General features: G+C 46.0%; 1 protein-coding gene across 4 annotated transcripts in view; it reads left to right on the forward strand.

Annotated features, from left to right (window-relative positions):
* Positions 1–14,728, forward strand: part of LOC144818757 (uncharacterized) — a 261,995-nt gene that overhangs the window by 144,801 nt on the left and 102,466 nt on the right. For 2 of the 4 annotated variants that reach the window (XM_078676475.1, XM_078676476.1), the window contains exon 6: positions 7,208–7,321. The exons of the other annotated variants lie outside the window; for them this stretch is intronic. In XM_078676475.1, the coding sequence (XP_078532601.1) occupies positions 7,208–7,321 (114 nt within the window). The remainder of the gene's footprint in view (positions 1–7,207; positions 7,322–14,728) is intronic. 4 annotated transcript variants of the gene reach the window in all.

A 14,728-nucleotide genomic window follows, 5' to 3' on the forward strand; every position in this document is an offset into this window, starting at 1 on the left:
TTTGTCTGCCTTCTGTTACTTTTGACCCTAGAATTTGGGTTTGTTACCACTTACCAATACCGAATACCAGTGATGTTATAGACTTCTCTGGCATGTTTTGGTCTTCTCTTAGGAACGTACGGGGGTTGGCTCTGTGTGTCTGTGTGTGTGTGTGTGTGTGTGGCTCTGTGTGCGTGTGACTGTGTGTGTGGGTGCAAATGCAATAGGTCTCGCATTTGCGAAAGATTAAGCTATTGACATTGTAAATGACAATGCCATTTATTTATCTGTTTTCAAAACCAACACATAAATAAACAATTTGTCATTTACAATGCCAATAGCTCTAACTTTGTCAAAGGCGAAACCGTTGCATTGTAAATGCTTGTTTAAAGATAGGGACACATTGGTGTGTGTCCTGATCTCGGGGATGGACCCCTGTGCTAAAGATCTGAAAATATTTGTGAGTAATGGGGCACAAAAAGGAAGAATAGATTTTAAAAATATCCACTGGTACCCCATCTGGTCCTGGAGCTTTACCTGAAGTACACTTTTTTACCTCTTGTACTTCAAAAAGGTTTTGAAAATTGTAAGGGGGCTCGGAAACAGAAATATTTCAGGCTCCTGTAAAATTGGCCCATCTTCTGGTGTGAAGATTTTAGTAAAATGACAAACCCATGCCTCCATTGGTATTACAGCATCAATACTAGGAGCATCATGTTCCCTGAAAAAGGGCCTTTTAATCACTTCCCAAAACTTTGAGCTATCTCTCAATTTACCTGCCGCTTGAAGATCTTCTCAAGCTTTATTTCTGATCCCAGATTTTATATCTTCGAAAACCTGTTTATAAATTCCCCAGCTTCCTTAACCTCAGATGTAACCCAGGGATGTTTTTAGATTCCTATGTGCGGATGAGCATGCTGAGTTAAACCAGCGAGACAATGGCCTCTCACGGGAAGGGACATGGGACATAAGATTTGTAGAAATGGAGCTACAAATTTTGGCGAATTAAAACTGGATCTCAGCTGGTCCCAAGTTATCAGTCAGACAGTCTGTGATAGAAACCCTTGTTTCTTTAACAATGGTTTACTTAAAGACAACTGGGTCAACCTTCTCCTGTTTTAATTTTAGGCCTTTATTCTTCGTGATATCCATATTATCCGATTGCCTTACTTTAGGGATTTTAATATGGGAATCTCACTTGATAAAAAGAGGGTTATTGTTGCTCGCACAGCTACTAGCTATTAGGAAACTGCTATTAGGAAACTGGTTAAATGAGGGGATAATTCAGTTGACAGGAGGATGTAATCTATGGTGCTGCCTGTTTGATTCCCTGTAAAAGTTAGAACACAAGCATTTTTTGTACCACAAACTTCCCTTGAGAAAATAATATTATATTTTAATATCAAGTCATTTAGCGCCTCACCATATACAGATTGGTAGAAATGGGTGGCATTACCAGGTTGGCCATCACTAAGGCCACAAACCCTAGAATCTGGAAACTTTCATAAAATAATATTAAAGTCGCCAACACAGATAATGCGAACAATGCTTTTAGTTTTTTCAAAGAAGTCCTCTGAGAATTTATTTAATTGATCAATAGTGTCCCTTGTTGATTGGTTAAAAATATTATAATAAAAATGTATTAACAGAATATCAAAGACGCCCGAGAATAATAAAAGGGAAACAAGAAAATGGGGCGAAGGCCAGTATTTTATAATACCAATGTGAGTAACTTTGACAAAAAGAAAAATGGCCAGCTCCCCCCTTGCTCTACCCGGCTTAAACGGTAATGCTGGTTGGAAAAGGCCCTTATACCCATTTATATTAAACTCTGTCTGCATCCAGGTTTCTTGACAACATATAATGTCATATGAGTTCAGAAAAGTAATATAATCTAGATTTGAAGTTTGTGTACGTGCTCCAGCAATGTTCAATGAGACTATACTCAGTACCTTCTTTTCAGAACTTGTATTATAGTTTTCCACAGACCATTCCTCGCACTGAAATGAGGTACATTTTCTAAGGCCAGAGTCAGAGTGTTTGGTCTGAATGATATCAATAGCCCCTTTAACTTGGTCATAATGAGATTCTGAGACTGAGAATGGAGCGACAACTTTACTAATCGGAGATGGTATATTATTATAGTGTCAATCAATTTCTTCCAGTGCTGCCAGGGGTTCAAATGGATTTTCAGTGAGTATGTTGCATCTGTAGCTGGTTAAAGTTGGACGCTCTATAGCGTAGGTGGTATTTGTTTTGGGCAATATAGATGGTCTATAAAAGTAATCCAAAGCTAGCACCTGAATGTTGTTTTGCGGTTGGATGACTCATTTCTACCTGGACATAACCAGGAAGTTCTTCAGACCATCAATATTTCGGAAGGTAAGCCCAACATCTAACCACCCTTGTTTATGAACCAGTTAATCCCAAAAGCCGGCTAATGCCCTGACTTTAGGGGGTGAGAAGATAGTGACCCTCTTAACTGCTGACAACACCCTACTGGTATCTAAAACTCTGGCAGGGTTGCAGTCATTATTAAACAGATTTAATAATTTTTTGCACTGTTCAGGGACTTGAAATGAATACCTCCAAGACAAAATTCATGGCTTTCAACCCTCACAGGTCATACAAGGGTAAGCCAACTTTAGGAGGGTCACCCCTGGAGAGAGTAAGTACATTCGATTATCTAGGGGTCAAGCAGTCAGAGATAATGTCTTGGAATCCCCACATAACAAAAATGACATTCATTCACAAATGTGTAGCGGGGGCACCAGTGAAAGAACATCGCTCTTCCCATACCAGACCAGTTGCCCCTGCTCTACAGGTCTACAACCTCAAAGCTGTTCGCTCTGCCCTGTACGGTTCCGAATTATCGGGATTCAAAAATATATTGGAGCTCACTAGATCGGAGCACGAATTTATAAGGAACCTAGTGAGGCTGCCCCAAAGTACCCCAATTTCCCCACTCATGCTAGACATGGGCCAGCGTCCTATTAGCGACATTGCTAAGCTTCGTCCCCTGCTATTCTGGGCTAGAGTTAAGAGGACCCGGAAGTTGTCATCTTATGCCGAAGCAATGGCTGAGGTCATCCGTCTAGATGTTTTTAATAAAGTGGGGTGGCCGAGCAACATAAAAAAGATTGTATTCGACATGGGTCTAAAAGAAGTCTGGGAAAATGACGACTCGCCCCAGCTCCAGAAAGCTGTTTTAAAGAAGCACTACTGGGAATGGGTTGCACAAGTCGACATTGTAGGGTTGAGAGGGGTAAACTAACTTCAGAATTCTTACTCCACAAACAGACCAGATTTCTTGAACCCTATTTTGATCTAATACAAGCAACCAAGATAGAAAGCTTTATGTCCAATTCAGGCTCTGCACGCTCCCAGTAAATGAGGTGAAATCCAGATGGCATACCAAAGATCCATGCCTCAGTAAATGCCCAGGATGTGAGGCCCCTGTATAGTCCATAGCCATGTGCTGTTTGCTTGCCTTGCTAATGCAAGCCCAAGATGGAAATGGATTAAGCCCATTTGCCAACAACTGGGTGCGATGAACTTTTGGGAAGCCCTCCGCATCCTAAGATCTGACACAAGAGCTGTATTTGTTTGCGGAGTTGGTAAGTTCCTTAGCCACATGTGGGGTATCAGGTTAAAGAGGCAGGGAGGCACTTCAACATGTAGTAGAGTAACTAATAGCATCTAACTGGTCTATGTTTTGAGGCAGCACATAGGGGTCATATCACCATAAGCTGTTGGTAACAATCAAGGAGGCCTTAATTGTGCAGCCAGTACTAAAGTGATTTTGGGCTGATTTAATATTGTGCATATATATATATATATATATATATAATCTCTCTCTATATATATATATATACATACACCTTTTTATTCTTATCTTTATCTGTACGAATGTGTTTTTATAATGAATGATTTTGTTGTGAATGTATCTAGGGCCCTATTTAAATATTCACGATTCATGCCCTTATGTGGTTATAACAAAACATATCCTTATAAAGGCATAGGAATCATATCCATATTTAGTCATAGCCAATGCAGTCCAAATACGGCAAGGCTACTCCCATAGACTCCTAGAAAGTACAACGCGTTCTTTAAACAAACCAAGCCTCCAGCAGCCCGGGAAATCCCCCTGCTTTTGTTTTGATTTGAACAAGAACTCCTGGAGTCCAGAAAGAACTGTAAGTTCGTAGTGACGTCTTGTGTCCGACCTAACGTCAAACTCGGCACCTTCCAGGTATAAATATACCAACATTGCCTTAAGCAAACACACGGTGGTTTGGAGCAGAGCGGCTATCTACTTGCCCGAAGCCCAGCTGATGCGAGAGCAGAGGGAAGCCGACCCTCCCATTGACGCACTGAGAGAGACGCTGTCTTTTCTCCTGCCGAGAAATCCAGCTCCAGTGTTTCCAGTCACCCTCGCGGGTTGCTGGGAGATCGAGTCCTGAGAAAGAGATACAAGTCCTCCTTCATTCTATAACCAAGGTACGGAGCTGATTAAATCCTTAAGAGAATTCTTGATTCAGATTCTTGGCAAAACTAACTTAACTTAAAACTGCAGCTCACTTACTCCTTCCCACGTACTAGGCTTAGGTTAGGTACACCGGGGTAGGCGTATCTTAGAAGCACCAGTTGAGTACGTTTAGTCAATGATTTTATGTATGTATATATTTTTTCCGTTTTAAGTATCATATGGCTCAGAAACCATATAAATGCTTTTACAGTATTATTTCATAATACTCCTTTTACTGTAGGCACTTTACTTTATGACAAGAATTGCAATTACGGCAATTCACTTCTCTTGCACGAGAAAGAGGACTTCTCAATAAATAACAACTTTTATTGAAAACGCCCGTCTCTCTATTTCTCTGCACTCTGGTGAGACTAAGCATGCACGATTGACTGAGTGAAATAGCTGTCTATTGTTTTCACACAACTCTGGAGATATACTCCTTATTCTGGGGGGAGCAAAGCTGTCATGTTTATGCGGTTGTCAGAAACTAATCCCTTCTTGTCTAATCAGGAAAGTTAACACCTTCCTGTTCATTCGAGAGAGTTTCTAGTGACCTCTGAGCTAGCTGGCATTCATAATTAAGTCTAACATATTCAGTAGAGACCTAGTTGACCTCAGTCCTACGTCTAAACTATTGTTTATGTTATTCCAATGCGCAGAGCCTATTGGGAATATAGGAACTACACTACAATTTTATCTAGCTGTTGTATGTGATACTTTTGAAGACATTTTTGCTGAAATAAAGTAATTTGATTGATTGAACCAGTTAATTGTTTAGTTCTTTAGTTGGGACGTACGCTGCCCCTGAAGGCCTTGTCAATGTCTGCTGGGCCCACGCCTCGACCCTGAAAGGGCTGGAATGTCTGTTGTGTGGGCGGAAGGGCCTGATCCAGTCGCTACTTCAAGTCACTGGCATATCACTGAAAAGAGCAAAACTGTTGAGGGGATTGCCAGACTGGTGCCGAAAGACCCAGTACGCGTGCCTTAGCAATGCTCTCCTTAAAATTTGCAGGGCTGAGTCTGCCTTTTCCCCAAACAGGCAGGTTCCTTAGAAGGGCATTAAGCTTGTGGATCTCATCCATGCATGTCAGCGAAACTTCCAGTGGCCACTGGCATCCTGTTGGTCTATGTGCCAATTATCTTTATCATAAGGGGAGGGACAAACTCTTCCCCATCCCCTCCTTTGTTGTCTGTGGTCGGAGTCTGAGCTAACAGTTGGGGTTTATTTTGTGCACAACCATGCAGTAAGTGGATAGCATTTGAGTCTGAGGGGCTTCGTATTGGCTGTGCCATTTCAAGATCTAGGTGCAGCCTCTGTAGAGGCTGAGATGAATTTGGATTGAAGTCAGAGACCACAATGGGATGCTACTCCTCTGGCAGCGGCGATGCCAGCATCGGCCTCCACGGACCAGTGCAGAGTGCGCCGCAAAACCCGAAGTCGGCACCAAAGCTAATGCAGAATCCAAAGGTTGTTCAAGAGGCACAGATGACGCCTATGGTGTACCCCCCTGGCGATAACCGGACTGGAAGCCCCTGTGGATCCTAGGACCTGAAGGCACGCTAGAGAGAGCTTGCTTGAAGGGCTTAGACTTGCTGCGATGTTGCTGTCTGATCCAGAACATTGGAGGCAAAAGACTGAGGGCCTGATTTAGATATCGGCAGACAAGTTACTCCGTCACAGCAGTGACAGATAAACCGTCCACAAAATATAAATCACATTATATCTTATCAGATTTATACTTCAGCGTACAGGATATCCATCTCCATTGTGGCGGAGTAGCCCGTCCGGCGAGACCCAAATCAGGCCCGAAGTCGGCTCCTCAGTGGAAAGGAAACAAGACCACCCATTTCTATTATGGTCCAGCACAGTAGGGGAATATCTCAAGCAGCCAAGGTGTTACATTTTTTTCTTAAGGCTAGAATTCCTGGTAATAGATTACTGGATTTGGCCATGAAGTTGACTAGATAATATTGCTGTGCATTGGAGATCTGGATCCGCTTCTCTTTTGCCAAGGTGGCACACTAACTTGATTAAGTAGGTGACTTCTAAAAGCTCAACCTTTAATGTTGAAGAAAAAAGAAAAGTCTGGACTAGACCAAAGATAGCTTTCTCTGGTATAAAATTGTATGGAGTTTTGAGAACTCTGATGCCATCATGGATATGAACTCTGAATAGGCTCTTGAAGTCTGTTACTGATGCTCCACATCCCTAAAATTTCAACTGTAGCACTTATTAATTAACCACCACACTGAACGTCTACATTATTGTTTACCACATTTGGAACCTGTGCACACCACCATTATTTTGTTATTATTGTTTCTGGTTTTTCTTAAATAAATCTGTTGACGACACGCTCTTAATACCCAAGACTATGACAAAATATGCTATCACTACAGAGATAGGTCTGTAGATAGGTCTTACTACTGTCCTACAGCAAATAAATTGTTGTGTTCAAAATATTTGATTCCAATAGGGCATGTAATTTATGAAAACTTAGTTGTATGATGTACTGTTGATAACTTTGAAAAATCAATAAACAGATTTGAAAAAATTCAAAACCAAGAGTGACTGAAAAGTTCTCCATCTCTTTGTCATATTCTGTGTGGAACTATATGAGTTGTGAAAAGTATTTTGAATGTTTGTACCTGACATTGAGTTAATGTACTGAAACATTAATATGTTTTTATCTCATTCTGCAGACTTTCCCTTTCTTAATACAGACTTGTGTTTGAGAAAAGAAGGCAGGTCAGATATAAGGGCATTGAATTTCCCTGTTGCAGCAGCAGTAGAGCGAAGCACTGTGCCCCCGCCAGGTACCGCATGGCTTCTCACTTTCTAAATGAAAGGACTGTGGATTTAAAGACTCCAGTGGTAGCTCTAATGCTTTCTATAAGCACTGCCAAATGGTTACAGTGCTGCATGTTGATGAAGGGTAGCCGTTTTTATTTTGTTCCCTCCCACATTTGTTTTGTTTCCTGTTCAATTTTTGCTGTTGCAGAGTGAAAGATCGTTAATTAATCAGTGTTCTAATGGTATCTAAAAATATGAGCATGTAAGTTTTTTATTGTCATTAATCATGCAAAACATTTTATTTTGAAACATAATTCATTCATTATATTACCATACAATTGACAGTGATCATGTCCCAGATAGTACTGCAGTATTATCCGTCAGCCACATGACTGCCAATGCCTCTATGTCCCAACAAACTGGACCAAAGCCCAGTTTCCTGGTGCAACTCTTACGGCATGTTCCCATACCAACTCCCCCTGACTCCAAAATAAGCAACTTACAGGATGGAACCTCTTAGCTCTTTAGATAGGGCCTTAAGTTCTACCAACCTACCTCCCAGAATAACAACAAATTCTGGCATCTCACAAACATATACATCATTTTGGCACCCTCATCCCTCAACAGGGTCTCTGTACATCCATCCTGACCCTCAATTGTGGAGTTTTCAAACTGTGTTGCGTAAGCAGTGAATCAGCATAAAGTGTTGAATTTTTAAATCTGCTATATTGAGAAATCTTTGAGCCCTGCTGAAACTCTTTAGAATCAACAGAGTGGCGCTTTATGCATACTTGACCATTTCCTAACCTGAATAGGTATTCCATCCTCCAGGGTATCCACAAAAAATAATAGAGCCCTCTTATACTCAAAAGCTTTTCCTTCTTCTGTCACTCACACCACCCAAGGGAAATTACCTAGATCCATTAAATGTTCAGCCAGTTGGACAAGCACATTCCTAATGTGTAGATCTTAAACAAACAAAAACAAAAAAGATGGGGAGTGGCCAAGCACGGACTGCAGATGGCCGCGTAGTCCGTGAGTTCCGTCCCCCTTCTAAGCCCTCGACTATCCTGCATTATCATCCGTGACACCCGACTGCAGTCCCTGACACCGGATTGATAGCGGAGCCCATCCCGCCTGCTCCGGTGTGCAAATCCTGTGAAATAAGGGAGCGCACACCCTTTCACGGTCACGGCCCACTCGGCGTCCTAAAGCCGGGGCCCGCAGTAGCTGTGCCTCCCGGAGTGGGGATCCAGCTGGCCCACCCTCACCCAGCGGTGGCGCCGCGGTGCGAGGTGCCGCCACAAATTTCTCCTTGCTGGCAATACCTGATGGTACTTAGAAGACCCGGGGCTGCGGAGGACTCGGTGCAGACACAGTGGCGTATGGTGGTGAGTGAGAGGCGCTGGGACTGCAAAGAAGTGGAGCGCGCCGGCCGTGAGTCACACAATGGCAGCGGCGCAGCTCTAATAGTGCGGCCCCTCACTCCGCCTGCTCCATTATTGCCGACAGCGAGCGCTTACACCTGGCTGCAGCCCGCGGGGGGCATGAATCCAAGGCATACGCAGCCTTGCCATCTCCCACCCCGCATTGACGCTGTAACTAAGAGCGTGCCGCAATCCTGTCTTGACGGCAGCTCCTGGAGGAGCCCTCTCTGAGCAAGGCAACAGGGGGATTTGCAGCCCCAGAATTGATGAGTTGGTGCGGTTCGGGGGCACAGCTGTTGTGAAGCAAGGCGCGCCGGCCCTGGAGCAGCTGGTGGCGGCAGCGCGCCCTGATGGTGAAGGCCCCCCGCCTGCTTTGTTCTAACTGAATTCCCTTGCCATTTGAGTATTGTGGCCCACACAGAAGCCTGAAGCCGGGACCCACGACAATAGATCTCCCGTAAGGCAGCCCCAGACATCCTACGGCGGAGGGGACTTGACTGTGCGGTGCTGCTGCAACCCATGCACGACGGAGTGTCTAAAGGGGGGGTGCCGCCGAAGACAACGTTAAAAGCGGCGATTGTGGCCCTGCCGAGGCGCACTGGTGACATCCACTTCCACGTCAACTCGAGGCGGCTTGAAGAGCACCGACGACGTAATGCTCACTGGAGGCGGCACTGCTCCGTAAGTTGACTCTTTTTCTGCCTTTCCAACTGGTTGTTTCCCCAAGGGCCCCCCCTCCCCTGGAGATCGAGCGGCCACCTACACCTTCTCTTCTCGCTAGTGAGATCAGGAGCGGTTTGACCTGCAGCAGTGAGATCAGGGTGCTTCCAGTGACCGGTGAGACTCACCCTTCGGGCTGGGAGACTTCTCTTGGCTTGTGATCCCCTTGATCGGCCTAACTGCTGTGGCTCTAAACCTGTGGTGAATGAGATAGGTTGTGAGACTCTCCGTGTCACTCCCATTGAACGTACCCGGGAGCCGAGGACATTACTTCACCCACCCACCCCCTATGACTTGCATCCATCTGTGACTCACCTCGGATACTACATTGGAGCGCACTAAGGGGTCAGGGACCAGGGGACAGAAGCCAGTCCAAACTAACAAGCTGGACTGATACATGGTGTCCAAAGACTTGCAGCGAGCCGTCTGTCTGAGGAAACCGCACGAGGAAGCCCTGTGGAAGAGGAGCAGGAACTTTCCCTTAAAGACGTCATGGAGGCCATAACAGGTGTCAAGACCTCCTTAGACATCTGTGGCCATCGACATCAATCTTATTAGGACCGACATGGGTAAGCTTAACGAAAAGGTGAAGCAGGTGGAAATTACGACTACTAGCCTAGTGGGTGACGTCACACAGTTGCAAAGGGAGGTAAAGGAACTACATGACTCCCGGAATCTCTCAGACCTCAAGCTGGATGACTACGAAGGGGCAAACTCCGGGCCTGTTTGTCGAAGACCTTATTCTCAAGTACTTGCAACCCAAAGGCCTCAGTACATTTTTTGTGACCGAGCGGGCCCACAGGGTCCTGGGCGGCCGACCCAAACCAGGCGCTCCCCTGCGGCCCATGCTGGCTCGAGTCCTCAACTATCGGAACAGAGATGTGATCCTCCAAAACTCCAGGGCCAGTGCCCCCCTCCGCTATGAAAATGCAGATATCTCCTTTTTCCCTGACTTCACGCAAAGGGTGCAGGAACAGAGCAGATCATTCCTGCCCGTCAAACGCGACCTGAGAGAGAGGGGCCTGAAATACTCTATGCTGTTCCCGGCCCGCCTCCGGGACGAGGTGGAGGGAAGAACATGTTTTTTTGATCAACCTGAGACAGTTGCGGACTGGATTTACTACCAAGGGACTAAAAACCCAACTGAGAGAGGAGCCGGGACTGGACAAGCGGACAGTGGACCGGCCCTAGGTGGAGTCTTAGACAATAGGGGCTTTTTTGAGAGTTGGGGGAGCAAATGGTGCGGGTCGGGGAGGGGGGCTAACGGTATCTTACTTAAAAGGGACTACTGACTTATCTATGGTCTTGTGCTACATGTTTAATAAGGGCGTGATAGTGATGTATCATAGGGCAGGGACACGGAGCCCACTGCTTTCCCCCTCGTGTTTTTTTTCTTCCTTTGAAAATTTTTGGGGCAACAAGCACTCTGCAAGTTTTTTGATGGGCAGTTTTGAGCCCAGAGGGCAGGGCAGCAGGGTGGGGGTTATTGGGTTGGGATATTTTGTTTAGTTGTTCTGTGGTTTTTTGTTTATTATTCTCGACAATATTTCGATTGTGCGGTCCTATCCTGAAGCAGAGGTCGCGGCTGCCCTCCACATGCAATCAATGGGTGTACAGAGTAACAAGGAAGTTAGAATCTTAAGTTGGAATGTTAACGGCTTGGGGAAAAAATCAAGCTGAGTATAGTATTGCAATATGTCAAGAGGTTGTCACCCGACATTGTATTGCTTCAGGAAACTCACCTCATTGGTGACACCTGTAAAGCTATGCATAGATGGGGGCTACTCGATGGTTGCACATGCAGGCCTTGCGTCTAATTCCAGAGGGGTGGGCATCATGCAAAAGAACTCATTCCCCCCGTCACCTACGTCCACTCATGTGGATGACCGTGGCAGATATGTTGGTATTACGGGCACCTGGGAGGGACGAACCATTACTTTCATGTCAATATACGCACCTCCAGGGTTACAGGCCACAACATTTTCAGACCTCAGCACAGTGCTGTTAGCACTACCGGAAGGGCACCTTGTGCTTAGCGGCGACTTCAACTCCATAATATCGGGCTCACTGGACAGGCATCCCCTCGCACAGTCCCCCACACTGCACACTCCTTCTCTGGCTTCCTGGAGGCGATAGGGTGGGTGGACTGTTGGAGAACATACCACCCTGACAAGATCCAACACACTTTCTACTCTGGGGCCGACAACAGCCTTTCTCCTTTGGACTATATAGTTGTCCCTGCCCCACAGGTTACAGATATCCACGAGATTCGGCATCTAGCTTGGGGCATTTCCGACCACTCCCCCATTTGGGTTCATATTGTCTTGACTACTCCCAAATTGTACGTGTTGCCCCAATCAATCCCTGGTATCTAAAAAGCCCAAAAATACGCAAAGACCTGATCACATCCAATTGACAATTCCTTTTTGGAGAAAGACCACACTGTTGACTCACCGCAAACATTGTAAGAAGTCTTTAATACTGTGGTCCAGGGGGAGGCTCTCTCCTTAATAGCGGGATCCAAAAAAGACAAACTAAAAGACATCTCCGATGTAGAGCAAGAGATTTATTGTCTCGAGCAAGACATTAATTCTGATCCCTCACCAAGATGCTATTCATACCCTAAGCCTCCGAATACAGGGCTCTGGTCACTGACCGTGCCAAACTACTGGGGCAGGACAGACTGGGTCAACTCTATGACTGGGGGATAACACTGAGGGATCCCCCATAACAGATCCCCAGGACATAGTCGACCAGTTCGCAACACACTTCCACTCAGTCTACAGCTCCATTGCACCGTACACTGAGGCAGACTCTTCTGAACTCCTACGAGATAGCTCCCTCCCAGTGCTATCGGACAGTGACCGGGCGTTTATGGACAGTGCCCTCACTGCTGATGAAATGGCGACCGCAATTCGAGCGCTCCACTCTGGCAAGGCTCTCGGCCCAAACGGTATCCCGATCGAGCTGTACAAGCTTCGTCCCCACAAACTAGCCCCATACCTGAAATCTATGTTTGAGAACAGCCTAGAACAGGGGTCGCTGCCCCTGGATCAAAAAATTGCAACCAATGTCACAATTCACAAGAAGGGGAAATCCAAAACTGACTGCGCTTCCTACCGCCCTATTTCATTGCTTAATGCAGAACCTAAAATCTTAGCTAAAGTACTTGCAAATAGGCTGATTAAGGTATTGGGCGATCTGGTACACCCGGATCAATCGGGGTTTATGCCCAAGAGATACACTGCTTTGAACCTGCGCAGGGTCCATGGGGTCTTGGGCAGGGCACCTACCATTCACGAAGATGCAGTCGTAGTCTCTCTAGATGCCACTATGGCTTTCAACACAATCGAGTGGCCTTATCTCTTCGCTGTACTCACAAAGTTGGGATTTGGACCGGGTTTCAGCCAGTGGGCGCGCTTGCTGTACAGCTTACTGATGGCACAGGTAGTCGTGAACAACAAAAGATCAGATACCTTTATACTTAGCCGAGGGACCCGTCAGGGATGCCCCCTCTCTCCCTTACTATTCGCGTTGGCCCTCGAGCCCCTTGCGGCCTGGATTAGAAAGGACGTAATGATCCGTGGTCTAAGATGGTCGGCAGATAAGGAAGATCGTATCTCCTTATATGCTGACAACATCCTTCTATATCTTACATCCCCCAAAAGGTCCCTTATCGCAGTATTTGATATCTTGGCCATTTTTGGCAGCTACTCCGGGTTCCGCATTAATTGGGAGAAATCTCTCCTGTATGTCCTCTGTGGAGACCCCCCCCCGTTACCCCGAAACTGCCCCATACCAATAGTTTCAGAAGGCTTCAAGTACCTGGGTATATTCATTTCTCTGATAGCTCACTCCGATTTGCCCGTAACCTTGTTCCCCCGCTACAAAGGCTCAAACGTGATATCGTAAACTGGAAATCCCTTCCACTCTCTTTGCTGGGCAAGGCGGCCCTTTTTAAAATGATGTTCCTGCCCCGCTTCCTTTATATCCTCCAGAACTCGGCCGACCCCGTACCTAATTCATACTTTAAAGAAATATAAGGGCTCCAGCAGGACCTTCTCTGGGATGGGAGGCCACGTATCGCTTTACAAAAACTTACGCTTAGCTGGTACGATGCAGGCATCTGTTTGCCCGATATCAAGAAATATTATTGGGCAGCACATCTTATTGCAATAAATCACGGCACCTATGGCCAACCGACGACCCGGGGTTCAATATGGACAGATGGCTCCTTCCAAATGGATCAAACAAAAAGTCTTTTTTTGTTTGACCCATTGTTATCCAAGTTGTTGGTATTCATATTGTTAAGGGATGATAGCAATGTAAGGTCGGTAAACATTCCCCTAGACCCCCTCTTGTATTCGTTTTATGTCCTTCCAAATGGAACCTATACCCGAGCCCTATACTCCAAGCCGAACATGTACGCTCTTACCAGTCCCACCATCCACATAGTCAAGATCTGGCACTCGGCGACTGCATCACTAGGCTGCAGCAATAGACTGACTCTTGCCACACCTCTGTGGGACTCCCAGAGGCTAGGAGACCTGGGCAACTCCAAGGACTTTGATAAGTGGGACCTAATTGGCATCTCCTACATTCAGAGACCTTGGGACAAAAATGACGTGAAGCCCTTTGACTCCCTCCAACGTCAATACACTATGGCAGACTCTGAGCGTTTTCGGTACCTGCAAATTCGACACGCACTGCAAACAGCATTGCCCCATGACTCTTCCCCACCTGACTATTCTCCACTAGAGGACAGATTATTAGATGGCCATGTACCTAAAAAAGCTATTTCCCTGACTTACAGAAAACGTATTAACAACATGGATGATCCCCTGCTGTCCCTACGAGAGAAATGGGTAGAAGATGGGGTCGAGTTAGTTGACGAAAACTGGCAGGTAGCAGTCTCCTCCCCCAAAACTGTCGCCATCCCTGCGCGTCTCCGACTAGTGCAACTAAAGATACTGCATAGAATTTATATCACGGGTCCCCAACTGACACACTTGGGTGGTCCGGCAGATGCGTCTTGCAGGCGGGGGTGCCGCAAATTACGCGGAATAATGAGCGAAACGCTGGAAGTCGAGATTAAGCCAGAGGCCCCTAAATACCTCCTCAACATCTGGCAACCCACCGACCTTAACACACATGCCACACAATGGGTCACACTAGGCTGCATGATCAACAAAAGAAACATTGCCCAACTCTGGGGAACGCCACATGCTCCTAAAGTTGCGGATTGGAAGAAAGACCTCGATTGGTGTATGTTGAGGGAAAAGA

Source organism: Lissotriton helveticus, chromosome 2_1 (genome assembly GCF_964261635.1).
Source record: "Lissotriton helveticus chromosome 2_1, aLisHel1.1, whole genome shotgun sequence".
NCBI lineage: Eukaryota > Metazoa > Chordata > Amphibia > Caudata > Salamandridae > Lissotriton > Lissotriton helveticus.